The sequence below is a fragment of the Rosa rugosa genome, chromosome 4 (assembly GCF_958449725.1).
Source record: "Rosa rugosa chromosome 4, drRosRugo1.1, whole genome shotgun sequence".
NCBI lineage: Eukaryota > Viridiplantae > Streptophyta > Magnoliopsida > Rosales > Rosaceae > Rosa > Rosa rugosa.
This window is the reverse complement of record NC_084823.1, coordinates 10,757,324-10,784,821: the sequence shown is the minus strand read 5'-3', so window position 1 is coordinate 10,784,821 and position 27,498 is coordinate 10,757,324. Positions and strand designations below refer to the sequence as shown.

Below are 27,498 nucleotides of genomic sequence, written 5' to 3'. Positions count from 1 at the left end.
CTCCGTTGATGAATGAATGCCAACTTAGAGAAATTTGGCCTAAATGGAAAGATGTGATCCAGGTTAAGTTGGATTCTCTAATGAAGAGGAAGGTCTTTGAGCTAGTGATGCTAACACCTCCTAACATAAAACCTATTGACTAATGGGTCTTCGTTAGAAAGCGTGATGAGAAAAAGATATGGCAATCTCGCCTTATGGCGCAAGGCTTCTCATAAAACGCCCTGGAATCGACTACGATGAGACATATTCTATCGTAATGGATGTCATTGCACTCCACTACCCTGTCAGTTTGGTAGTTTCCGAATAACTGATCATGCAGCTTACGAATGTGGTCACTACGTATCTCTGTGGGGATCTAGATACTAAATATGCATGAAGGTTCATGGTGGACTTCATTTACCCAAGTCAAGTGGCTCTAGACCACGGAGCGCGTTTGCAATAAGGTTGAAACGCTCACTAAAGTGACTACTTGATTGGGAAGGGATATGCCCGCGCCTTTCTATAACAAGTTTCAGATTCTATCGCGGTTCATGTTGGACATGATCTTTGTAGGAAGCCCTTAAAGAGTTAAGGGAAACCGCTGAACACTTGAAATCTGAGTTTGAGATGAAGGATTTTGGGAGAACACGTACTATTATGTCTCGGTTTAAAACTTGAGCATCGTGTTAATAGATGGTAGGCATTTTGACAAGGTCAAACCTTCAAGCACCCCCATGATCGTCCGTAGTCTTGATCCTGAAAAGGATCCTCTTCGTCCAAAGGATGATGACGAAGATGTGCTAGAGGCAAGAGTGCCTTACTTAAGTACAATAGGCGTATTATTGTACTTAACTCAATGCACAAGACCGGACATCTCATTTGCAGTAAATTTGTTAGCTAAGGTATAGCTCTGCGTCAACACGACGCCATTGGATTGGTGTAAAAGATATCTTTCAGTACTTGAGATGTACGATTGATATGGGTTTGTTCTATCCCTACAGAGAGATGATGGATTCGGACCCATCACACACCAGGAACGCCGCAACAGTGGCCAGTGGCCTGTGTCCACTATCCCCATCCCAAAACGACATGTATTTTGGAAGGTTTTGCTGATATTGGGTGTCTCTCTGACCCATACATAGGTCATTCCCAAACTGGTTAAGTGTTCACCATAGGTAAAGACCGTGATATCTTGGAGGTCTACAGAATAGACCCTAGTCGTTGTATCTTCGAACAATGCAGAGATTATTGCTCTTCACGAAGTGGTTCGTAAATGTATATGGATTGGATCCATAGTTACGCATGTTCGAACAATTGTGGTTTGAAGTCTACCACAAATGAGCCTACGAGCATTTAGGGTAATGCTGCTTATTTTGAACAAATGAAGCAAGGCTACATCAAAAGTGACAACACCAAGGATAATCAGCAACAGCGAACTCTCCTCAAGATCAAAATGAACTAGGTTCAATATGAGGACGTGGGGCAGACTTGCTCATTAAGTCATTGCCTAAATTCCACTTTCGAGGAACATGTTGGTAGCGTCTTTTGCGGAAGTTATCCGAACTCCCATGACCGTAGTCATCAGGGGGAGATGTCTACATGTATGGTCTCGAAACGTGAAGGGTTTGTTGTGCTCCTTTTCCCCTTCGACCGAGGTTATTTTTGTCCCACTGGGTTTTTGTTACTCGGCAAGGTTTTTAATGAGGCAACGAGAAGAGCACCACATTTGGGTGACACAAGGGGGAGTGTTCAAGTAAATCCAGAACATGTGTCTGGCCCAAACTCTAGGTTACTTGACCTAGTTGTAATAGGGTTTAAAATTAGAGATATTCTCGAAGATATTCATAGATATCCGATTAATTGTACGATTATCTTTCCTTGTACAACTCTGATTCTATGTCTTGTAATCCTTTATATAAAAAGGCCCCTATTATCAATGAAAGGACGACTCAATTCTCTCCCAATTTCAGTTTTCCTTTAACATTGGGAAGTTATTCCAAAAAATGTGGAGAAAATTGCTACACATATTTTGTTTTGATTTTTAATTTTTTTGGTTAAATTCGTTTTGTTTTTCTTTTATTTGTGAGTTGACCATTTGTCTTTCTCAAATATTTCAGCTCAAATATTTTTTAATATTTGAGGGATATTTTGGTAAAAAAATTTTGTTTTGACTGACAAACTCTATTCTCTTAATAATAGTATAAATTAGAAGCCAAACACACATCGTATGGGTGTGGATAGGGTATGGGAGAAAACTATTGGGGTAGCTATTTTATAGAACGTGGTGGAAAAAAATGTTCCAATTTTTTTTTTTAAATTTTGTGGCTAATTTTTTGGTGAAGAATTTCCTTAACTTTTTTGTCTTTTGCTTTTTTTTTTTTAATATGGCCTTGTATAATATGTAGTTACCCTTTTTCCTCTAATCCTCCCCTTGATTTTATTTTAATTTATAATTTATTAATCAACTCCTTGCACGTCTTTACACATCTGTTGCCGCTGCATATCCAAATCCTACGATGATGAATGTGGTACAATGAGGTGGTAAACGGAAATAGGCTCTAGTGTCAAAGGCGGAAGGTTTTGTAGTAACACTATGTCAGATTTACAGCTATGGTTCTTTTAAAAAATAAATAAATAAATGAGAAACGTATCATACCTTCCTCCTTTCCCTCTCCTTCTCTCTTATTGTTTCTTCATTCCCCGATTTCCTTTCATCTTCATTTCCAATATGATTTCTTACCAACCAGGTTTTCTTAGCTTAGCAATTTTCTTTCATCTGTCTCTCTTTCCTGTTAATCCAAATTGCAATGGCGGCAATTGATGATATGGCAGCTTGTATAATGGCGACATTGGCTATCTAGGGTGATTAAGCTTCAAGGTGGAAAAGGACGAGGGGACTGATGTGTTCCTTGTTGCAAGGTTACTAGTAACCAACGGTTCTCGACCCAAATCGTTTCATGTTGCCCATTTTCAATATCTGGCCTATTTCAAATCGTTTCATGTTGCCCATTTTCAATATCTGGCCTAATAAAAGGTTTCATTATCAATTCAAAGATCCAATTGGTAAGTAGAACCATGGTTCTACAAGTCGGTGATGGTGGTGTTAGGTGACTATGATGGCATCGATGATATTCAGGTGGTCCCACTCAACCGACATTTGGTTTGGGTGGAGATTCGGGGTATGTCGTCGGCCATCATGTAGACTCGATAGTGTGTCAGCCAAAGCAAAAAAAATTTACCAAAATATCCCTCAAATATTAAAAAAAAAACATTTGAACTGAAATATTTGAGAAAGACAAAATGGTCAATTCACAAATAAATAAATAAAAGAGCCAAGCTTAAAAAGGATGGCAAAGGGGTCTCCGAAACCTGCGGAGCGACCCGGTACAGCGAAAATTCTTTTTCGTGATGGCGGCGGCGAGCCTCGTGCTCTCCAGCCCAGGCAAAGGCGAGATAACGGCGACGTGGGATTGAAGAGTCTGTGGTCTCTTCTGCAACGACGTCAGGATCTCGACCAAGATTCTCGAAGGCTCCGGTTGATGGGATTCTCAACTGAGGGTGTTTTTTTGGCCGTGGGTCGGCGGATCGAATCGGAACTGCGGCTTTGGTGTCGGCGATCCGGCCCTGTGTCGTGGTGTCGGAGTTGGTTGGTCGATGTCAGATCTGGGCGGACGAAGGCGGCAGGAGGGTTTGCCGTGACGCCGACGGTGATTGGACAGGACCTGGAGTTGGCTGGGATTGTTTTACCGGTCCTGGAGGTGACTACAGTGAAGGGCTGCGAGCAAGAAGAGAGATTGGAAGAACCGGCGGGGAACCTTAGGTTTGACCTAGGGCTGACCACTGGTTTGACCGGGCTGGATACTGGGCCGCTGACTTTGATTGGGCCTGAGGTTGTGGCTGGATTTGGGTCTGATCTGCATGGGCCGCTGATTGGGCCTGTGTATAGGGGACTCAATTTGGGCTTTATACTGCAGAATCTTCAGAAGGGCCCGAGGAGCAACCTGATGCCGAGGTTGTTGGCAACAAAGGAGGCTGTAGAGGGTGTTGGTTCCAACCCTGCGGGGAAGGGACCTGCGCTTGCTTAAGTCCCACAAGCTTCTAGACATTCTGAACTTCAAGCCTTCTCAAGTGGGAGTGATTTCTATATATTTTCTAAGATGTTTCTAGTTGATATGTGTACCACAATTGAGTGCTGGCAGATTAGACTAGATGAATGATTTTGCCTTAGGAAGTGAGATTATTCTTACTTAGTTTGTTGGCTTGCTGTTTCAGCGAGCGACCATTTAGACTTTAATGAGTTTATGTGTGACTTACATAGGACATCCGGTTTGTTCCGGCTCTTCTTATGTAAGTTCTGTTAGACTCTGGCCTATTTTCATGGCTTTGATATCTAATTAAATCAAATCCTTTCAAAAAAAAAAATAAATAAATAAATAAAATTAACAAAAAAAAATCAAAAGCAAAATATGTGCAGCAATTTTCTCCACATTCTGTGGAATAACTTTCCACGTAATTATCCACACCCATAGAGTGTGTTTGGAGTCTAGTATTAATGATATAAATACGGGAAAATACTTTGGACATATATATTATCAGCTTTTGTAATTAAAAATATTGCATAGTACGTTCTGTGAACGGTAGAGTACGCGGTTCTCCCATTGTTGGACGTATATATTATCAGCTTTAGTTTAGATTATTTCATCTTGCAGTGAAATAATCCAAACTAAAGCATAATTTGGAGTAACCTAAATAGAAGGTTTCATGAATGCATCATATTTATGCAACTGGTTTTTCCGCACTTTCGCAGTTATCTTCATTTGAGTAAATGTACAGTCACATCACTAACATTAAACGTAATCCAAAACTTTGACATTGGTTTTTTATTTTTGGTTTTTTTATTTGGCCTTTTCATTTAATTTGGAGTAATGTACTTCTGATCCAACATATTTTACCGAACACGTAATAGAGTGCATAAGCCCTTAACTCCTCAAGCTTCATAGTACAAACTTATACTATTTCGGGATACTATACATTAATACAAGCTCAACTTGAACCGCTTATATTTTGAGTTCCTACAAAGATCATAAATACTTAAAGATATCAAACCAACCAATAAGTCGGAATTCCAAAACATTTTGCTTTATCTGCTGGGATGAAACAAAAAGATGGATAAGTATTTGATAAACCATTGAAATAATTCCGATAATAATTAAATGACTATATGAATGTGAACTTAATTATGTAATAAGTTTGACTGATACGCTAGCAATTGGTATCCCCATTGCTTGTGGAGCCAAAATTATAACTACTTCTTCTGCAGTACTCTCTGTAGGGAACATTCACTACCAGCAAAAATGCTATTGCACACTGATTTTAAACCTACTGACTTTCACACTGATAAAAAATCTGTGGGATTTAGTTTCTAGCAACAGATATCAGTGTGAAATGATCTACTGGACCCTACATGAGCACATGTTGACAATATTGTCACTGAAATCTGTGTGAGATAATGTTTGCCACAGATGTCCGTGTGTCTTAAATATTTAATAGATATAGACATCTGTGAGAAATATTCTACACACTGATATCTGTGTGTAATAAAAATATATAATTTATTAAATAACTTTGTACTTATAGACATCTGTAAGAAAGTTTTTACACACAGATATTCGTGTATAATAATAACAAAAGTATAATTTATTAAATAACTTTATACTCATAGATATCTGTAACAAAGTTTTTACACACAGATATCCGTGTGAATAATAAATATATAATTTATTAAACAATTTTATACTCAATAAATTTTTATTTCTTTCCTCAAAATTAAAAGATTTATTAGAAAGAATTTCAAAACATAATATGTGAATAACAATTGCTAACAGAATTCAGTGTGAGTAAATAAATACTCACAGATGTCAGTGTGAATAAATAATCACTCACAGAATTCAGTGTGAGTAAATAAATACTCACAGAAATCAGTGTGAGTAAATAAATACTCACAGATATAAGTGTGAGTAAATAATCACTCACATAAATCAGTGTGAGTAAATAAATACTTACAAAAATCAGTGTGGATTGAAATGAATGGATTTAACTGAAAAAATTAACTAGGTACACGTACATGGACGTGAAAACTGCATTCTTCTCTTTCTTGCCTTTCAAAACTAAAAAACTCCATTTATCTACTCTCTCTCTCTGTCTACCCGTCTGCTATGGTCTTTAATTACAGTCGAGCGTCGATATCTCCTCTCTTTTCCCAAGCCTATTTCAAATACTCAAATATCCCAATCTCTGTCTCATCTCCTTCTAATCAAACAACCACTCATATTAGTCTGTGTGGAACGCATATAGAGAAAATCCGAGCTTCCGCCCCTGCGCAGATAGATCAAGAAGAAGCAGCCCCAAACATTGAAGGCGGATCGTGTTGCTGGATCAGTTTTGGTGGATCGGAAAGGAGATGACGTCGGTGCTCCCATCAGGGTGGTTGATGATATCGTCGGTGTATGCGCTTCTTTTTGGTTGATTCACCTCTGTGATCGCTGTTTTGTTGGAGATCTTGCATGTGTTAGGTTGGATCTGGTCCGATCTGTTGGGTGGCTGGAATAGTGATGCTTGGATTGGCATTTTTCGCGACGTTTTGAAGTTGGATCTGGGCTGCAATCTTTCTTTCTGTTTATGTATTTTTTTTTTGTGTTTTGTTGTTTAGTTTTCTTATGTTGTCAATAAGTTCTACTTATTGCAGAGGTTTAATCTTCATTCTAGAATACTAGATTTTATCCTTTTGTTTGATCTCTCTGTATTGGATCGAGATCTATGTTTTTGTTGGGATCGAGAAGCCTCCTTCGTATATGACTTTTATTTTTCAATAAATTGAGAAATTTTTGCTAGATATAAAGATATTTTAATTAGAATTGAAAATTATAATTCCTAAAATTTACTAAAAAAATTATAATTTCTAAAATTTACTAAATTATAAATTGTATATGGGGTTCACACTGATTTGTGCAATATTTCATTCACACTGATGTTCCTAATGGATATACAGCAAATGAGAGATTGGTGGGTCCCTTTTAAATAACTCACACGGACTCTTTTTTGTGTACGCAAAAGTCAATGGTCACCCCCCTCAAATGGGACAGAAATTTAATCCGTGAGTGTAGGGTGGCTAATGACCATCCCACACAGATTTCAGTGGGTAATGAGAGTTACACATACGGATTGAAATCAGTGTCTACTAGCTGTTTTACTAGTAGTGATTGTAATATGATTTCGGACCATTGTACACGTGATGATCCGGATTGATGTCATTAGTCCAAATAATTTGTACTTATTTCTTATTGGTCTATTAAGTTAAATTTTTTTTCACCCCGCTGCACGATCCTCACTAAATTCAGTAATATTATTGACTCAGACCACCACATGACATCTGCGACTATAGAATAATTAGACTATGTAAGTCGACTCTCTATATAGGCTGCAACTCTTGATACTCTATGAATGATCGATCTGTACCTCGACCAACCGCCAACCATAACCAAGTCTGACAATGGTTTTGGCCACCGGCCAATAGATGCTGCCGTTAATTAATGCTTAGTTTTTGTCCCGGCATCTGCAGGTTAGATACTTATAGCCTAACAGCAAAATTATTGAATCTCCAAGTACATAATTAATAAGTTTTCCTTTTTCTTCGTTACGGTTTACATATTCAACCCAAGAGAAAAGGATATGGACTTGTACAGATTGGAAGAATTAGTGACGTATACGGTACACCAATACTAGCCTCACCTACACAAGCACAACCGATTAGAAAAAGAAGGCCACTGCCAGAAATTCAACTCGTTTTAATATTTTTGTACGTATCAATTACCAAATAAAGAGAGAAGTTAATGAGTCGATGCCAAAAATGATGCATGCATGGTTCGACTAATTAAGGCAAAAATGAAGTCCCTTCAAACCATCGAAAAGTAAATGCATACATGCAGTCCAATACTCTAATGAATATGAACAATTAATATCACAATCTAACGAGCAGCTCCCATAATTAGCTTCCACCTACATTCGCTATAATATGCATGTACGTGTGCGTGTGTATATATATGGGCACACACTCATACACAACTACAGAAGAAAGAAGCAACATAGCTTAATATAAGCTTAGCTTGAAGACGATGGCAAGGCTACTTTGGGTGGTGCAGAAGCCGGTATATTTTCTGGGGAGGCAATGGAACGGTGTCGACATAGCTAGTGTTTTCACCCTTACTGCTATACATCTCCTTGCTCTTCTGGCTCCATTTTACTTCACTTGGTCAGCATTTTGGTTGGCGGTAGTACTCTACTATGTCACCGGTGTGGGAATAACTCTATCTTTCCATAGAAATCTCGCCCACAAAAGCTTCAAGCTTCCCAAATGGCTCGAATACTTCTTCGCCTATTGCGCCGTTCATTCACTTCAGGTTCAGCCATACCCTAAATTTCATTTTTTGTTTTAATTGTTATGTATTTCACATCGGAAAAGCTGAAGCTTTTTCTGTACGTAATTTATAAAGTTATGGAGTTGGTTTTCGGTTTTATAGGGAAGTCCTCTTGAATGGGTTAGCTCGCACAGGAGTCACCACCAGTTTACGGACACCCCGAGCGACCCTCATACCCCTCTTAAGGGTTTCTGGTTTAGTCACATTGGTTGGATCTTTGATTTTCGTAAACGTTTTGGAAGTGTATGTATAAGTCTCCTGCATGTTTGATCTCCTCACTCACTGTTTCCAATACAAATAAGAGTTGAGTTTTTTTTTTTTTTTGGTTGAACTAACACGTACTTAATATTCATTAACTTAAATTGTGCAGTATGATGGACGGCTATACAATGTTGGAGATTTGAAAAAACAAAGCTACTATAAGTTTCTTCACTACACCTACCCTTATCACTGTATTGCTTGTGGAGTTGTACTCTATCGCATAGGAGGAATGCCCTATTTAGTTTGGGCACTGGTAATAGAATTTCTCTTACCTTTTCTAATTTCTAAATGCATCGTCCTTTCTATTTAACCAATAGTTAACTATTGCTTATTTTCTTTTTGTTTTTATTATAATTTTATAGGCTGTGAGAACGGTATTTTTTCTCCATGTAACTTTTTCGATAAATTCGATTTGCCACATATGGGGAAACCAAGTATGGGATACTGGTGATTTGTCCAAAAACAATTGGTAATTAATAGTATTACATATTGTAGTTTTACTATGTACATCGTTCATGTTTATGTTTCTCGGTGATTTAATTATATAATAAATTGTGTTGTTTAGGTTATTTGGATTGCTAGCTCATGGAGAAGGTTGGCACAATAACCACCATGCTTTTGAGTACTCAGCTCGACAAGGTTTTGAATGGTGGCAAATTGATATTACTTGGTATCTGATAAGGTTTCTTGAAATTGTTGGTTTGGCAACTGACGTTAAGCTCCCGACTGAGCTTCAGAAGAATCGAAAAGCTTTATCAAACAAAGTCAGTAGCATGGAACAGGAGGGAAGGTCAGATACAAAAGTGAAATGATTAATTCAAAGGAAACCTAGTTGCTCAGATTTAGTATGATATAAGCATATGAGTACATGCATTGCTCTCTCTCTCTCTCTCTCTCTCTCTCTCTCTCTCTATATATATATATATATATATATATATATATATATATATATTGTATTACAAGATTGCTTTTGTTTCTCTGTGATCGATATGATTTTTAATACGATTTTATCAATATATCTCCTTTTGATGACTACTATATACTAAGTGAATACCAGCCTGCAAATTAATATTGATCAAGTTTATTGCTCTCATGGATTTAGTCAGCTCGCATTAATTTTTTTCTTCGGTAAAGAGATATAGATTAGATTCAATCTCAATTCACATTGTAGGCGACTATCACAGTATGCGTGTGATATTTACTTCGCTTCTGGATTGGGTACTAGCATTATATCATACGCATATCTAAAAATCGCCTACAAATACACTGTTGCACATGCCCATACTGACTTTATTTATTATTGTTCATATCCCTATGCCGATGCAATAACTAACTAATTAGTTTCTTTGCCAGAAATGCATTGATTGGTGTACGTTATCAAAGATGAATTATTAACTTCTGCTCCTCAATCAAAGGTTAATTTATATATATTCATCTAGTTAGAAGCGTAAGTTCTGGAATAGAAATGACAACATTTGGGCAGTATATGCTCTTCGATCTTGTATTTATGCACGTACGTCTAAAATGATTTCATGTTATGGGATAGACTAAGACGTCAAAATCAGGATTTAAAACTCTCCTACTTTGAATACTTGAATAGCTTCTCTCTCTTTATTTTGGAGTGGTATTCACAATATCTCTATAAGCTGGTGAAGAATGCAATGACTTTTGACTAAAGGATTTATATTCTTTTTAAATAGTTTAAGACATCTACGGGAACCACTTTTCAATTACATTTTATTGATCTAAACCACTCAAGTTTTACATCTATAAACATATATCAATTCTGCAAATTTTCAGCCTATTTAGAAATCTTTAAAATATTTAAAAGCGTAATTTAATAATAGTTTATGTTAGATAGTCAACTACTTCCCATCTCAAAGAAATAGAAAATGAAATGTTGCTTCCCCTCTCAAGAAGGAAACAAAATACCTACATGGTCAATTAGCTCCAATAAAAAACCCTCGGCTCCGGGAGAGTGTTTGTTTTACAGTTTACTTTTAATCTTCTTTTTGTTGGAAGAGATTCCACATTTGAATAAAGCGAGACTCTTAGTACCAAAAACAAATAAAATAGTGAAAATGGAAATACAAAAAATAGAAGGGCAAAATGGTTAAGAGATATCAAGTAGGGGCATACATAAACACCGACATACATGAACACCAACTCTCTTGCCTTTACCTTACTACTAGTCATTCCCAAGATTTTAAATATCTGCGATATTTCCGATATCTCCTTTTTTCGACGGACCGAAATTTCTCCGACATCGTCAAATATCCCCGATATATTAGATATTTGCAATATATCTCCGATAAAGTGAAGAAATATTTGTAAAATTTGATATAAAAAAAAAACTCAGTAATTCTCTAAATGAAAATCTGTGTGAAGAGAGATCTCCTCAAGGCAAATCTGAGTGAGGAGAAATCCCCTCAAGGTGAATCTAGGTGAGTAGAAAATCCCCTCAAGGCGAATCTAAGTGAGGAAAAAAATCCCCTCAAGGCGAATCTAGGTGAGGAGAAATACCCTCAAGGCGATTTTGGGTGAGAAGTAATTCTCTAAATGCAAATCTGTGTGAGGAGAGATTTGGTACTGTGTAGTCTATGACTATGTCTGTAACTCTGTATGTAGTTTGTAACTCTGTAGTTGAATAATAGAAAGAAGATAAAGGTTCAATTATTCAAATGAGGTCAAATGACATTGCAGAAGGAAGTCAAGACCTCTTCCACAAGTTGTAGAAACTGCAACTAATGCTGAAATCAACGTAGAGAGAGTCTTATCTGAAGAAGTTGTTAAAAACTCAGAAGATAATTCAGATAGTGATGATGCGTGGGGTGGTACAGCAACTCCAGATAGTTCTGATGATGGTGGAGAGGGTGGAAGAGGAACAGGTGGTGGAGGTGAAATATATGAATATGGACAATCTTCTGTGGATGGAGGATTAAACCAATTTACCTGTGAAGGTAATTTTGATCATACCACCCAAGATGAAGACCACAGAGTGAGAACAGCTGGTCATGGTGCTAAAGAGAAGACCTGATATGGGAGGAGGACTAGAGGTGCAATTGATGATCAAAGTACCCCATCTGATGTTTCTTCAATTGCCTTAAGTTTTGACTCTATCAGTTTAGGCACAGAGCGCAGTGGGATCTCAAATGAATCTCATGAAGGCAACAATAAATTTGGTTATGATGCTTATGGATATAATCAATATGGAGAAGTATATGATCAGTCATCCAGTTGAGTTCATCCTTATTATCCCCTTATAGAGGAAACAGTCGGCATCTCTAAAGAGATCTATAATTATCATATTCATCACTACAATTCGCACTATATGAGTTATATGTCTTGGTCTGATTATTGCATTTTCGTAGACCAGTGAGTGACTTTTCAACCGCCTAGAGTCTCTTTTTGGATGTAGATGAAGTTGACATTCATATGTATTTATATGTAATTCTAAATTTCTAATAAATTGATTTTTTTTTCAAAAACGGCATTTTGTTATCATGTATCCCCTATATTTCCGATATCTCTCGATCTTTTTCAAAGTATCGATAGATATGAAGATACCGATATTTAAAACCTTGGTCATTCCTTGATGTTACAATAATACAATGAAAGCAAGGAACGGCTTTTAGAGCGCTTTATCCCAAAACGACAAAACACTTTTTATATTTAGACATCTCTCTGTTCCAACCAAAACTCAAATCTCCTTCAACATAATCACCAAACCCCAAACCGTTGATTATTCAGGTCACTTCTCGCACTTTTTCATTTCCACTGGGTTTTCCGAATTTTGATTTTGGCTTTCAACAAGAACAATGACAAGGGTGTTGATGCTCGTAAGTTCAGTGAGCTCCCGATGACCTCTAGCATTGTGCTAAATATATTTGGGGAGTGAAAATTGATGGACTTTCAAATATTGCACAGGGTCAATGGACGTAAATTGGCAATTTGGCACGTCCACTCCCATCGAATCTAACTGAAATGCATCCAACTGCCCATGCAGTTGAAACTCCAATGTTGTGTGTGAAATTCTAATTCAGAAAAATTGAACAGTCACCTCTTCAGCAAATTTTATCAAAATGGTTGTCTGAGGTTGTTGCTGATCTTCCCCTCGTACAAAATGGGCCGTTACCACGGCTAGAAAACCAGCACCATCCAAAACACCCTTCGAATAACACCTTCCGAGATGCACAAAAGACAGGCTACCCAACAATCGTGTCCCCTGCCCTTCTGTTTCCCCATAGCAACAAAGAATCATCAGTACAGCATTTGTTTCAAATTAATTAAGCACCCATGGCGTCTAACAAACTACACCCACATATTAAACTAAATCGATATACTCATTTAATTCATTATTGATTGGGGTTCTAGATTCCAAAAGAGGAAAGATGACATTGCTAAACACAATTCAAGAAGATGCAGAAGTGCATTATTGTTAATCTCTTCTTCAGCCTAGAATTTTGTTTACAAAACAACCAGTACAACATTCATTTCGATAGAAGGAATTTCTAGATGGATAACATGCTATAGTAAACCCAAAAAAATGGAAATCGAATAAACTAGAATTAATAGAATTCATTGAACAAAGTTGTGTTTACTTTATACCATAACCCAAACAAAAGTTACTACAATGGAATTCGTCTACAATATGTAAATGTACGTATCTAGACATTGAATAAACTAATTTGATGACATATATTGAATAAACTAGTTTGATATATACTAGATGAGGCTTAGCCTTATCTTGAGCTATTCCACCAACATTGCAAATTGTATAAATTGAAGGATTTAAGATGTATTGAGTAAGTATAGGGAGAAAAATCATTGAAACAAGGATTCTCATTACATCACCAAATCAAGTGCAACCCAACCCAAAAACTGAAAAGAAAATGAAAAGAATAAAAGCAAAGAATGAAGGTTTTTTGTTTTTTTTTTCTTTGTTTTCTTGTAACAGAAACACGACATCGTTTTGGTTTTCCATTCTAACCCGCTTTCAGTATCTTCCGGGCTTTCAGGCTCTTCTTCCTATTCTCTGTTTCTCTTCCAAAGCTTGAAAATTTGAGGAGCCCCATCACTGTTGGTCTTTCGCAACCACGGTACACTCACTACTTCATTTCATCCTTCCTTTTCATAAAACGAATGCTTTACTGCTTTCTTTCACCCAAATCGATTTCTACGCTTCTTTCATTCTCGTTCAATCTATCGAATTGCTACCTTCTACATTCTTTGTTCTCGATTTCTACGAGTAGAAATATTGGTGTTGCTGCGGGCATAAGTGTTTGAGAAGTTATGTCCTTTTGTTTTGGGGGTTAAATATAGCTTTTTTTTTTTTTGGTTGTTGATTTCTACTTGTAGAAATCATGATCCTTTACCTGTGGGTTGTTTTTGAAGTACTTTGTGTGTATCTTCTATTATGTCAACTTTGAGGTGAACATTTGTTGATGTATTCGATTGCCAATGTACATTGCCGGGTTGCCTGAGAGAGAACTAGACTCCGGTTCTTCCGAGCCATCACCAGAGGAAGAAGATGAAGAAGATAAAGAAGCTGATGATGTTGAAAGTGAGAGCAGGTGTGGACATTTTCTTTGTTTCATGTTTTTAATGCAGTATGAGTTTCTATTAGATACTACAGTTTTTTGTAGAACTATAAGTCAAAGTTCTATTTGAAGCGATTTAGATACGATTTGTGACTTGCATTGCAGGATAAAAAGGCGTAGGGGAGATGATTTGGAAAGCGTAGAGGAAACTAATGGGTCGACCTTAAAAGTACTTTCAGAACAAAACCCAGGTAACATTTTGATATCTTTTGGATTCTGTTGGGGTTTTTTTTAATAACCCCAAACAGTGGAAGAGGACTTCTTGATACTGTACAAAGTGTTCTGAACTGTCTTAGATGACGCATACCTGTTTGCTACATACAACCTAAGACCAACTTAGTTACTGAGGGAGCTTTCGTTCAAAGGCTTACTACAGTGCTCCTATTCTCTCATTTTTGTTATGTTTATCTACCTATTGGTCTGTTTTCATGTCTATTAAAAATTGGTGAAAGCTGAAAAGTTAAGTGCAGTTATTGTGGGCTATATATATACAGATGTATAACAGATGTTCAAACATGAATCAAATTTATTGCTTGATGAACTGCTTTGCTGTTGGCCTTGTCTGTTTTGATGAAAAATGTTGTTTGGTGGATTTTTAAATTTACACTTTAGAACATATTTTTTTCACTATGCTTCAGTTATGGTGATGAAAAAGTTTTATGGTATTTCATAACCATGCCAGAAAAAACAAAGGAAATGCTCATTTTCTTGCAAAACTGTTCCGAAGGAAACGTCTTTTCAATTGGGAAACCTTTCCACTAATAATTTTTTTTTTCTCTCTAAAAGACAAGCAGATTATTTGGGAAAAACATGGCCTGAAACCATCCAACAGTGAATGTACCGTGTATTCAAGTTTTAGTGTGGAATTCAACCCCCACAAAAATGAGTGTGTTTGCTTGTGTGTGTGTGGCTGAGAAAGCTATACAGTACATATCTAATAACCATCAAGTTTTGATTGCTTTGGACACAGGATAGTATAAGTAATAGACATCCAAATTTTAATTGCTTTGATCACAGGATATTATTTCAAATATGATTTTTTTCTCCATCTCAAAGAATATAGTTACTATTGTCCTATTTTTGAACTTTTCTTGCAATTATGTGCAGAAGCATCTGCAATGTGTGCACGTCCTGGGTCATTTGGAGATCTGTGTTTTCTTTGTGGCCAGAGGTTGATTGAGCAGTCTGGTGTGACATTTGGGTACATACTCAAGAGAGGGAAGATTATCAGGCAGAGATTTGTGCACGACTACAAGACTCTGGTGACGTAAGATCCATCATATGATGCTATTATGACATCTGTTGTTTTCCCTATTCAACAGGTTTGGGCTTCAAAGTGGAATGAAAGAGCTTTTATTAGTCGTAAGAAAGCTAAACTAGACCATGAGAACATATGCATGGCTGTAAATTCAAGAAATCATCTGTGCCGATTATGCCTTTGTTATTCACACAAAAAAAAATCCCCTTGTCAGGGAATACTGCAGAAATTTACAGAGGTATGATTTGTCTCTGAGTTTGAAATCTCTCCCCCACCACCCCATCAAATGTGATCATCATTCTTTCTTTATAAAATACAGATAGTTAAGGGCTTGGGAGAGACTTTGGTGGGTGCATATCCTGGACGAGCCATGAGCTTCATAACCCAGAAAGCCAATCTAAACTCTCCTATCGTAAGGAAACTTTTAATATATCAGATGACAATATTTGCTTCATTCACAAATCGACATCTCAAGCATGATTATGGCTTTCAGGTTAATTGTTATCCAAGCAAGCCAATAGGGCTGTATACCAAGCAGTCTGTCATATTCAGAACAGACTCGCATGCTAAGGTTCTGGAAGGATATGCAGGTGCTGGGCTTCATGACAGGTTTGTCCTAAACTTAAATTTTAAATATGAATTAAGTAAAGAATGAAGAACTTTCATCTTTTCACTCCTGGACTGGAGGAGTCAGCTTCAGAAAGTTATTTACTTTTTAGATACATTTGGACGGTTTGTAAGGCAAGAAAAACCTAGGATATCTCACAATTAATTGGCATGATGCTGCGGCCAAAAGTTAAAACCATCCAGTCATTGAAATCGCCAGTCAGTCATTGGTTAACATTTCTTTGCCATCGATCAGAACTAGTGAAGTTCAAGTAGATTTATTTTGTTTGGCCTCGACAGTCAACTCTCCACAATCACTTGGTATAGGGGGTGCAAAGAGGCAATTGACCATTTCAGTTTCTGCATTCTTAGTAAAAGGGCATTTATTGGAAATGGAAGAATGCATGCGTTCAAAGTATTCTTTTGTCTTGCCTTCTTTAATGGTTGTCATAATGTCGCAGTGTAATTGTGGATAAAGAGGAGAAGATTGTCTGGGATTACTCAAGTGATCGGATGATCTTTGATAGGGGCTTCCAAGTCTCACTCTTCTCAAGAATTGCAGACGTGGGGAACATATTAGAAGGCCTTTATGGTTGTCCTCAGGACATTGAAGGTGTGGTAAAAGATGGATTGATATACGTAGTTCAGTCAAGGCCACAAATCTAGCCTTTAGCGACCGCAGGTTACTATTTATGCTGAAACTAATTGATTTTCAAGGTAAGCGTATGAATGTTCAGTTACTTTTGTTTAAGCATATGCCTAATAAATATTTGCATGAATTAATATAGTTACAGAATATTCCTTCAGAACTTTTTTCCTTTATTCTTATTTTTTTGGAACGGGAAGTTTGAATTTTAAATCTCTTCCAACATTTTGAACGGCATATATTACTCTACTAGCTTGTTTCTTCAACAATTAACATTTAGTTAGTAACCAGCTTGTGGTTGCCTGGTGGTATATCTGGGTCACTTACAGTTGCACCATCGTATGGGCAAACATTAGTGTTGATAATATGAATTCCATGTTGGAAAATAGAGACCTATTTTAAGGGATTCCAAGGTAAGATTCAAACACCTATTTTAACTTCGTCCATTGTCAATTAGTTTTGGTTATGAAGCCAACATCTATTTTGAATTTTCACTACTTTATAATTTGTCTTTTGCATTATTGGTTCCCAAGAATCAACCTTCCTGGAATTGAGTCAACAGTAAATTAGTTGCGTCTGGAATCCATACCTTCATCGACAACAAAATAAGGAGAGGGGAAGATATATCACTGTCATTGATCAGGGCAATCGAAGGGTCTAGGATCTCTCTCATAGGCTTCTCAGCGAACTATGCAAGTTCAACATGGTGTCTTGATGAGCTGGTGAAGATCATGGAGTGTAGAATAACATTGGGGCAAGCTGTTTTTCCAATATTCTATCATGTTGATCCTTCAGATGTCAGGCATCAGACGGGTAGTTTTGCGAAGGCATTTGTAATTTATAAAGCTGCAAATAGATATCAGAGAATGTATCCAGGTGGATAGCTGCAAATTTGTCTGGCTTCCATCTTCGTACTACTGCTAATAGGTAATCACTTGCCCTTTTTTTACTGCCAGCTGTTAAATTTAATTTCCTTTTTCTTTTTGGTCCATTTTGTTAGCATCTGTACAGCTTCACCCTTTATTTAAATTTTATTTCCTCTGGCAATGTAGTCACTATCAATAAGATATTAACTCAATTCAGCATTGTAGTTGCACACTGAGTCTTATAATTAGTTCTATTTCTGGATTTAATCGACAGGAATGAGGGAAAGTTTCTCCATGACATTATTGACCTGATTAGCAGACAGCCGAGACCCACACATACTTACATGTGGCCAACTACCCAGTTGGAAATAGATTTTCGCGTTGAAGAGATTAGTAAATCATTATGTGTTGGAGTAGATGATGATGTTCACATGGTTGGAATTTGGGGTATGGGTGGAATGGGCAAAACATCTGTTGCAAAAGCCATCTACAACAAATTTTATCGTAGTTTTGAAGGTACAAGTTTTCTTGCAAATGTTGGGGAAACTGCGAAGCAGTTAAATGGTAAGATTACTTTACAAGAGATCAACATTTGCTGGAGCAACTTAAAGTGACCATACATCTGACTTGAGAAATGAATAAAGAAGAAGCTGATCTTGAGCTCTTTAGTTGGCATGCATTTCAAAATAATTGTCCTGAGGCAGAATTTTTGGAACTCTCAAGAAGTGTGGTTACCTACTTTGGAGGTTTACCACTGGCTCTTGAAATTTTAGGGTCTTTTCCCTTTGGAAGGAAGGACATAAGAGATTGGAAAAACACATGGAAGAAATTGCAAAAAATTCCTCATGGAAAAATTCAGAAAAAGCTCAGAATAAGTTTTGATGCAATTGGTGAGAACCAGAAGAACTTATTCCTCGATGTATCTTGTTTCTTCATTGGAATGGACAAAAACTTTGTCATAAAAATACTCGAGGGCTGTGGTCTTTCTGCAATAATAGATATCAGTGTCCTCATTCAGCGTTGCCTTGTAGTTGTTAGTGAAAACAACAAACTCACAATGCACAATTTGCTTTGCGACATGGGCAGAGTTGTTCATGAAGAATACCCCGAAGACCCTGAAAAATGTAGTAAAGAGTGTGGCGACAGGAAGATGTACTAGATATATTGACAGAAGAATCTGTAAGTACTTCCCACTCAAGACAAGCATATGCATCCCATATCCAATACTAAAGATAAGTTGCAAATTTCATTTATGCAAAAGCATATAGCGCTCCTACAGAATCCAGTCGACATTCATGACTCTTCGACATGAGCATAAATCAGTTTTCACATGCAAACAAGATTTTCTTACTTATTGCCTTCTGTTAACAGGGAACTAAAAAGATTAAAGCGCTTGCTCTAAATCTGCAAAGATCTCCGAAAAAGAGTTTCAGAACAATATGAGATGGCTCTGCTGGCATGGATTCTAAAGTTCATAGGAAATGATTTTCTTCATCAAGGAAACCTGGTTTCTATGGACCTGCAGTACAGCAATCTCATATAAGTTTGGGAGCATCCCAGGGTAGATTAAGCTGAACTGAACTTTTGAACTGTTTCCTTCTCATCTTTTTGAATTTTGATTTTCGTTTTCTATGGGTCTTGTACTCTTGTTTAACAGGTGCTCGAGAAGTTGAAGATTCTTGATCTCAGTCATTCACATTACCCGACACCATCACCAGACTTTTTAAAACTCCCAAATCTTGAGTATTTGATCATGAAAAGCTGCAAGAGTTTGTCAGAGATGCACCAGTATTGGCGATGGTAAAAGACTTGCTTTGGTAAACCATAAAGACTGCAAAATGCTCAAGAACCTTCCAAAGGATTTCTATGAGTTGAGAGATATTGAAACTCTCTTTCTTTCTGGCTGTTCAAGAAGAATCTGTAAGTACTTCACACTCAAGACAAGCATATGCATCCCATATCCAATACTTAAGATAAGTTGCAAATTTCATTTATGCAAAAGCATATAGCGTTCCATCGCATTTCAGTGCTCCATGTCATTATTATTGTACAGAATCCAGTCGGCATTCATGACTCTTCGACATGAGCATAAATCAGTTTTCACATGCAAACAAGATTTTCTTACTTATTGCCTTCTGTTGACAGGGAACTAAAAAGATTAAAGCGCTTGCTCTAAATCTGCAAAGATCTCCGAAAAAGAGTTTCAGAACAAAAGCATTTACAAAGATGAAACTGAAATTTCTCCAACTCAACTATGTAGAGCTGATTGGAGACTATGACCATCTTTCCAAACATTTGAGATGGCTCTGCTGGCATGGATTCTCTCTAAAGTTCATAGGAAATGATTTTCTTCATCAAGGAAACCTGGTTTCTATGGACCTGCAGTACAGCAATCTCGTACAAGTTTGGGAACATCCCAGGGTAGATTAAGCTGAACCAAACTTTTGAACTGTTTCTTTCTTATCTTTTTGAATTTTGATTTTCGTTTTCTATTGGTCTTGTTCAACAGGTGCTCGAGAAGTTCAAGATTCTTGATCTCAGTCATTCACATTACCCAACACAATCACCAGACTTTTTAAAACTCCCAAATCTTGAGTATTTGATCATGAAAGGCTGCAAGAGTTTGACAGAGATGCACCAGTATTGGCGATGGTAAAAAGACTTGCTTTGGCTTAAAGACTGCAAAATGCTCAAGGACCTTCCAAAGGATTTCTATGAGTTGAGAGATATTGAAACTCTCGTTCTTTCTGGCTGTTCAAGATTTGAGAATTTTGTCAAGGACATAAGGGAGATGACATCACTGAAAACTATTGTTGTAAGTGGCACAGCCATAAGTCGAGTACCACCCTATATGGGAAGATTGAAAAACCTGAACTACTCATTGGAAAGCAGTAATGTTCATAACCTTCCAGAACCCAGTGGCCTTTCCCACCTTGAACGTCCATGTTTCTGTAATTGCACAAACCTTCCTGCAAGTGGAGATTTACCAACTAGGTCGAAGGACTTGGAATCAGATCACTGCACTGCACTTGCAATAATTCCAAATTCTCTCTCTCTCTCTCTCTCTCTCTCTCTCTCACACACACACTTGGAATCAGATCACTGCACTGCACTTGCAATAATTCCAAATTCAAACTCTCTCCCCCCTCCCCTGTCCCTCCGTCCCTCCCTCCTGCAACAGGAGACGGTGGGAAATGATTTTCCGAAGCAGTTCACGTATTGATATTGTATCTGCTTAATATGATATAAGGATTGACTGCAACGGGAGACGGTGGCATTTGTTTGCGGGGAAATTATTTTCCAAAGGCAGCTCACATATGTCAGAGAAAGTGACCAAGTCTTTTTCCAAGTGCCTCAAACTAATTTACAAGCTTTCACTGTCTGCGTAGTTTTTTCTTGTTTTGACGAGGGCATGTCTCCAAGTGGTATATCCATTTTTGTTACAAGTTATACCAAGCTCATTAGCTTTGTTGTCAAGCCAACTCATCTCACTGAAATAACTTCACATGAAGTTATTTGGCGAGTAAATTTGTTAAATGATGACTTTGTGGAGGTTGAAGTTGCAATTGGATCTGGTTTCAGAGTGAAGAAAACTGGGTTCAGTCTTGTATGGGATCCCAAACTTATCAGTGAAACCATTGAGTGTGAGCCTAGCCCATACGAATATTTTCCAAGTGATGCTGGTAATCAGTCAGGACCTAGCCATGAGTCATCTGATCAGTCAGTTTTGTTTATTGTATTATATTTGTTGTGTCATGAATCAAACTATGTATGGTATCTACTATTGCAAATTGCCATACTGTCTTTTGCCTTTCTTAAGATATCTTGTTAAAACATTGATGTTTAATTATGTGGTTTGACCACTTCCAACAAGAGGAAGGGAACCCTGCTTTCTGGGAGGTGACCGGATTCCGATTATTATCTGCACATATCTCGGCTTAATGACCTTTTGCTTGATATGTGGTAAAATCGTAAAATCACTATGCTTCTTGTATATCTAAAATTCTAAATGACTCAAGTCTTGGCACTTGTTCCTGCACACATGTATGGACGCATAACTTCTACATTAATAATTACTTGTTTAAACTTAATTTTCTATTCCTAATTTCTATAGAGTTGACTTTTCAACTTCTACATTGATAATAGGATACTTGGATTTGAACTGCATATTAGGAACTCCATGGGATAGCTACAGTGTCCAACAAGTCATTTCGTGGAAATCCAAGCAAAACAGAAGTCTGAAATTGGCCAAGAATAATAATTCCTGGATTGAAACAGAATGGGTTCCTGGAAACTAACATGGGGCCATGAACAAGAACTGGAGACTGAGAAAAGAAGTAAAATATAAAAGAAGAAACGCGTAGAAAATTGTAGCCACCAACTCTGGATAAAAAATAAAACTCGACGTCGACATGACCTTGACCTTGGCTTTCTTACCGGTTTAGGTTGAGCATGCGAGAAGCGAAGCAAATTGTTCGTCATTTGACTCATTTCTCAAATCTGAACCACCGCATACCTTAGCCCTTTAATTACTTCAATGCCGCCACCGTCATCATCCTCATCGCCACCGGTGCCGTCGCCATTGGGGCCACCATCCCCATGGGAGCCCTTAAAATACCGGACGTCCTACGACGTTTTCTTGAGCTTCAGAGGTGAAGACACACGAAGGACCTTCACGGACCACCTCTACGCCGCACTACATCGTGCCGGAGTCGTGACGTTTAGGGATGCCGAGGGACTAAGATGGGGAGAAAACATAGAGGAGAAATTAATGCAGATAATAGAAGGGTGTAGGATCTCTCTCATAGTCTTCTCAGACAAGTACGCGGATTCGAGATGGTGTCTCCAGGAGCTGGTGCAGATCATGGAGTGTAGAAGAACACGAAGGCAACTGGTTTTCCCCATATTCTATCATGTTGATCCTTCACATGTCAGAAACCAGACCGGTAGCTTTGCTCATGCGTTTCAGAAATATGAAGGTAAAAATTAAAAGCTGACCTTGCAGAAGCTGAATTTCTTAATCGATTGTCAAGGTTTTAATTGGTCTATATTTTCAGAAAACATGCTCTCAGAAAAACAAAAGGAAGGTAGAGATAAGATAGCCAGGTGGAGAGCTGCTCTCATAGGAGCAGCGAATTTGGTTGGCTTCGATATTGCTGATAGGTAATACTTTTCTTTCTGTTTTTTTGTTTTTCCGTTTTTTTTTTAACTGCAAGCTGTTACCCCTTTATCCTTTTTGGTTGATCATACGGTATCTTTTCGGTTTGGCCTTCTTTTCTCCTTTAAGCTTAAACCTGGTCATTTCTTTCTACTTCTTAGTTCTGCTTCTGAATCTAATTGACAGACATGAAGCAGAGTTTATCAATAGCATAGTTGACGAGATATGCAAACAGCTGACCAACACATACTTGAATTTAGCTGTCTACCCAGTTGCAATACATTCTCGTGTTGATGATATTAGTAAGTGTTTAGGTGTTGGATTAGATGATGATGTTCGCATGGTTGGAATTTGGGGTATGGGTGGAATCGGCAAAACAACAGTTGCCAAAGCCATCTATAACAAATTTTATCATGACTTTGACAGTAGATGTTTCCTAGCAGATGTTAGGGAGACTGCAAAGGACTCAAATGGTAAGATTGTTCTGCAAGAAAGACTTCTTTCTGATGTCTTAAAACCAATCAAGATTGTGGTAGGTGATGTTTCCAGAGGGGTCAATGTAATAAAAGAACGACTTGGAAGCAAAAAGGTACTTGTCATTTTTGATGATGTAGATCATGAGGACCAATTGCATGCATTGGCTATAAGCCGTGATTCCTTTGGTCCGGGAAGTAGACTTATTATAACAACGAGAGACCGGCATTTGCTAGAGCTACTGAAAGTGGATACAATACATCTAGCTCAAGAAATGAATGAAGAAGAAGCTCTTGAGCTCTTCAGTTGGCATGCCTTTCAAAATATTTCTCCTAATGAAGAGTATGTCGAACTCTCAAGAAGAGTGGTTGCTTACTGTGGAGGTTTACCACTGGCTCTTGAAATTTTAGGGTCTTTTCTCTTTAGAAGGAGCATAGGAGATTGGAATAGCACACTGAAGAAATTGGAAAAAATTCCTGATGGCAGAATTCAGTCAAGGCTCAGAATAAGCTTTGATGCAATTGATGAGAGCCAGAGGAACATATTCCTCCATATATGTTGTTACTTCATCGGAATGGACAAGAACTATGTCATAAATATACTTAAGGGCTGTGGTTTTTCTCCAGAAATAGAAATCAGTGTCCTGCTCCAACGTTGCCTTGTAACTATTAGTGAGAAAAACAAGCTCATGGTGAATGATTTGCTTCGAGACATGGGCAGAGAAGTTGTTCGTGAAGAATCCCCGAACCGCCCTGAAAGACGTAGTAGATTGTGGCATCAGGAAGATGTAACAGATGTATTGAATGATGAATCTGTAAGTACTCCCAGCCTAATCTAGGCAAGCATAGGCATCCCATCTCTAATACTAATAATAGTGAAGAAGCAGTGCTCAATTACGCAAAGCCATCCCATCTATTATGTGCTTCATTAATTTCACATTTTAGTGTCCGTAGTCCAGTCATTTCATCGTGGCAGTAAGAAAGTTAAATGCATTCATGACTTTTCCGCGCACCTGTGGATAAATGATAAATCATTTTCTCACATGCGAATAAATCTTTTTTTTTTTTAGGATTAAATACTTGTTACTCCTCGTACTTTTCCCTGAAAAACAGTTTGGTCCCTCGCCTTTTAAATTAAACTGAATAGTCCTTATTCTATCAAATTCTCATATAACAAGTCCAAAATGATCCGAAATGACTATTATGCCCCTCATTTCATATTTTTATTATTATTTTAATTTTTTTCTCTATTTTTTTAATTTTTCTCCCTTTTTTTTTATATTTTCTCTCTCCCTCCTTCTCTCTCTCCCCTGACCTCTCGCTCCCTCTCTCTCCCTCGACCTCTCCTCTCCCAACTCGATCTCCTCCCTCCAGCACGCTCAACCACCGTTCAAATATACTTCAGTAGTGGCGGTTTATACATAACTGGAAAATAAAGAAAGCCCTAAATCAGGAAAACCCAGAGGTACCTCAATTCACAAACAGCGAAAAATACATAGGAAGAGAACAAATTGAATCACTCCCATATATGAATTTGGAATCAAGAGAGAAAGAATATAACAGAACCGCAAAATCATTGATCGATAACGAAAGAGAAGAAGAGCGTGGAGACTTAACCCAAACTGGTGGAAACAAGGTTTATGAGAGGAGAATACTGGTTTAGGGATTTGGTGTCCCTATATGAACAGGTCGACGGCGCGTGTATCGGAGCAGCGGAGCGACGCGGGTGGGCGTCGGCGAGAATCACCGGGGGTGGTTGGCAAGGGCAGATCGACCAGGGCGGCAGGTGTGGTTGAATGAGGAAGGACCGATGCGGTGGTTGAGCGTGCTGGAGGGAGGAGATCGAGTTGGGAGAGGAGAGGTCGAGGGAGAGAGAGGGAGCGAGAGGTCAGGGGAGAGAGAGAAGGAGGGGGAGAGAAAATATAAAAAAAAGGGAGAAAAATTAAAAAAATAGAGAAAAAATTAAAATAATAATAAAAATATGAAATGAGGGGCATAATAGTCATTTCGGATCATTTTGGACTTGTTATATGAGAATTTGATAGAATAAGGACTATTCAGTTTAATTTAAAAGGCGAGGGACCAAACTGTTTTTCAGGGAAAAGTACGAGGAGTAACAAGTATTTAATCCTTTTTTTTATTAATTTAGTGCCTTCTGTTAACAGGGAACTGAAGAGACTGAAGGACTCGCTCTAAATTTGCAAAGATCTGACAACATGAGTTTCAGTGCAGATGCATTTAGAAACATGAAGAGACTGAAATTGCTCCAACTCAACCATGTAAAACTCACTGGAGACTACGACAAGTTTCCCAAAAAGCTAATCTGGCTCTGCTTGCGAGGATTCTCTGCACAGGTCATACGAAATGGGTTTCTTAATGAACCATACCTGGTTTCTCTCGACCTGCGGTACAGCAATCTCGTACGAGTTTGGGAGTATTCCAGGGTATAGTAAGAAACTTTCAAACATCTTCCCTCTGAATTAATACACATCACGCTCTCCTTTTCTTCTTTTTGGATTTTGATATTTCATTTTCTTTTGGTGTTGTCTAACAGCGGCTTGGGAAATTGGAGATACTTGATCTCAGTCATTCACATTACCTAAGACAATCACCAGACTTTTCACAACTCCCAAATCTACAGTATTTGATCCTTAAAGACTGTGTGAGTTTGCCAAAGATTGACAAGTCCATTGGACTTGTTTCTCAACTTGCCTTGCTAAATCTTAAAGGATGCACTAAGCTCAAGGACCTTCCGGAGGATTTTTATAAGTTGCGTTCTGTTAGGACTCTTGTTCTTTCTGGCTGTTCGAGATTTAAGAAGTTGAGCAAGCATATAGGAAAAATGAGGTTGTTGAAAACTCTTGTTATAAGTGGCACAGCCATAAGTGAAGTACCATCCTCTGTAGATAAAATGAACCTGGACTTTTCATCTCGACAAGGCCTGAGGGGACTAAAACGATTTACCCAGGATAAGACAGTAGGATATAGGCTGAGTTTGTGGGAGCGTATTATATTTATTTTCTATATACTAAAGGACAGTTGCTGTTCACAAGGGCCTGAAAGAGAGTGACGGTTTTGCCCCTGGCTTTTTCTCACAATTTCGGGTAGCCACAAAAAGTCTAGAAACCCGTCAAGCAGAGAATCGTAACCCACCTGTGTACTTGCTTTGTTTTTAGCTTCCACAGAAAGTCTAGAAACCCGTCAAGCAGAGATCGGGTGTGTGTCTTTTGCTTTGTACAAAGAGATAGAGAGAGATTCAGGAAAGGAGATTCTCACCTCATCATCTCAGCGGTTAGTTCTTTCTGAGCCGATTTGCCTTTTAATTTCTGGGCTGTTATTATGGATCTGTTGAATATTTGGGCTTTCTATTCTGATGTTGTTTACAATCTTGATATAGAGTGAAAATGAGGAGAGTGTATTCCATGCACCTATGTGCAACTACACTGACCATGTGATAGTCACGTGGATGTTAAAAAATAGGGTTCCGTTACTACTGAAGGCGTTAGTCAAGATCTAGGTCATAAGACAAAAAAAAGTAAAACCTGGTGAATATTTGATTTTACCATGACCTCTCACATCCTCTCTCACCCCCCTGACGCACAAACATCACCAAACCCCATTTCAGAATGAAAGCAGGCACGCCCGCTTTTCCTCCATCTTGATCAAGAGAGCTCCATTGTTGAGAACCTCCTGAAGGGAATCCCCCACAATTCCCATAAACCAAGGCACCGTACTCGTCTCCCAGGGCTCTGGCATGAACCAGGTTCCAGCTCTCCGGTGAAGGCTATCATCCCTCTCCCTCAAGCTCCAGCCCATCTCCTCCCCGGCCACCACATGGGCCCTGTAGCGGATCGGAAAAATCGTTGATATTCGAGGTCTCCAAGAAAGCCGGCCACCCCACCTTCGATCCGGTCTGGGAGCCCAAGGTCGCTAACCCTTCGAAAGCTTCAAGTGAAGTGGTGTCGTACAATTCTTGTTTCTTGTTAGTTTTGGAACGAGGTCATTGCTGGGTAATTTGTATATAGATGAGAACCTTCGATTCTCCCACACATTCGACGAACGGACTAACCAATACACCAGGGACGTCGAAGATAGAGATGCGACTCGGATGAGACTGGTGCGCTGCCGCAATGTCGCCTAAAGGCGAAGATATGGTCGGGTCACCGTTATAGCTTCG

The 27,498-nt window shown here is 38.2% G+C and overlaps 3 protein-coding genes and 1 pseudogene across 3 annotated transcripts; all 4 read left to right on the top strand.

The window, feature by feature from the left end:
* Nucleotides 1–8,100: 8,100 nt before the first annotated feature.
* Nucleotides 8,101–9,760, top strand: LOC133746158 (palmitoyl-monogalactosyldiacylglycerol delta-7 desaturase, chloroplastic-like). Its single transcript, XM_062174316.1, has 5 exons — nucleotides 8,101–8,435; nucleotides 8,556–8,696; nucleotides 8,824–8,967; nucleotides 9,077–9,183; nucleotides 9,280–9,760. The coding sequence occupies exons 1-5, from the start codon at nucleotides 8,151–8,153 to the stop codon at nucleotides 9,524–9,526; spliced, it is 924 nt and encodes a 307-aa protein (XP_062030300.1). The 5' UTR covers nucleotides 8,101–8,150; the 3' UTR covers nucleotides 9,527–9,760.
* A 3,765-nt stretch (nucleotides 9,761–13,525) lies between these two features.
* LOC133742106 (alpha-glucan water dikinase 2-like) lies at nucleotides 13,526–19,409 on the top strand (annotated as a pseudogene).
* On the top strand, nucleotides 17,556–21,988 carry LOC133744323 (disease resistance protein RPV1-like). The gene is made up of 8 exons (XM_062172454.1): nucleotides 17,556–17,692; nucleotides 17,965–18,254; nucleotides 18,395–18,723; nucleotides 19,836–20,111; nucleotides 20,200–20,330; nucleotides 20,451–20,641; nucleotides 21,080–21,410; nucleotides 21,805–21,988. Exons 1-8 carry the CDS (start codon nucleotides 17,556–17,558, stop codon nucleotides 21,986–21,988), a joined length of 1,869 nt encoding a protein of 622 aa, XP_062028438.1.
* Nucleotides 21,989–22,184: 196 nt separating this feature from the next.
* LOC133744322 (disease resistance protein RUN1-like) lies at nucleotides 22,185–26,391 on the top strand. The gene is made up of 5 exons (XM_062172453.1): nucleotides 22,185–22,669; nucleotides 22,748–22,853; nucleotides 23,035–24,136; nucleotides 25,487–25,765; nucleotides 25,876–26,391. Exons 1-5 carry the CDS (start codon nucleotides 22,228–22,230, stop codon nucleotides 26,389–26,391), a joined length of 2,445 nt encoding a protein of 814 aa, XP_062028437.1. The 5' UTR covers nucleotides 22,185–22,227.
* The last annotated feature ends 1,107 nt before the right edge of the window (nucleotides 26,392–27,498 follow it).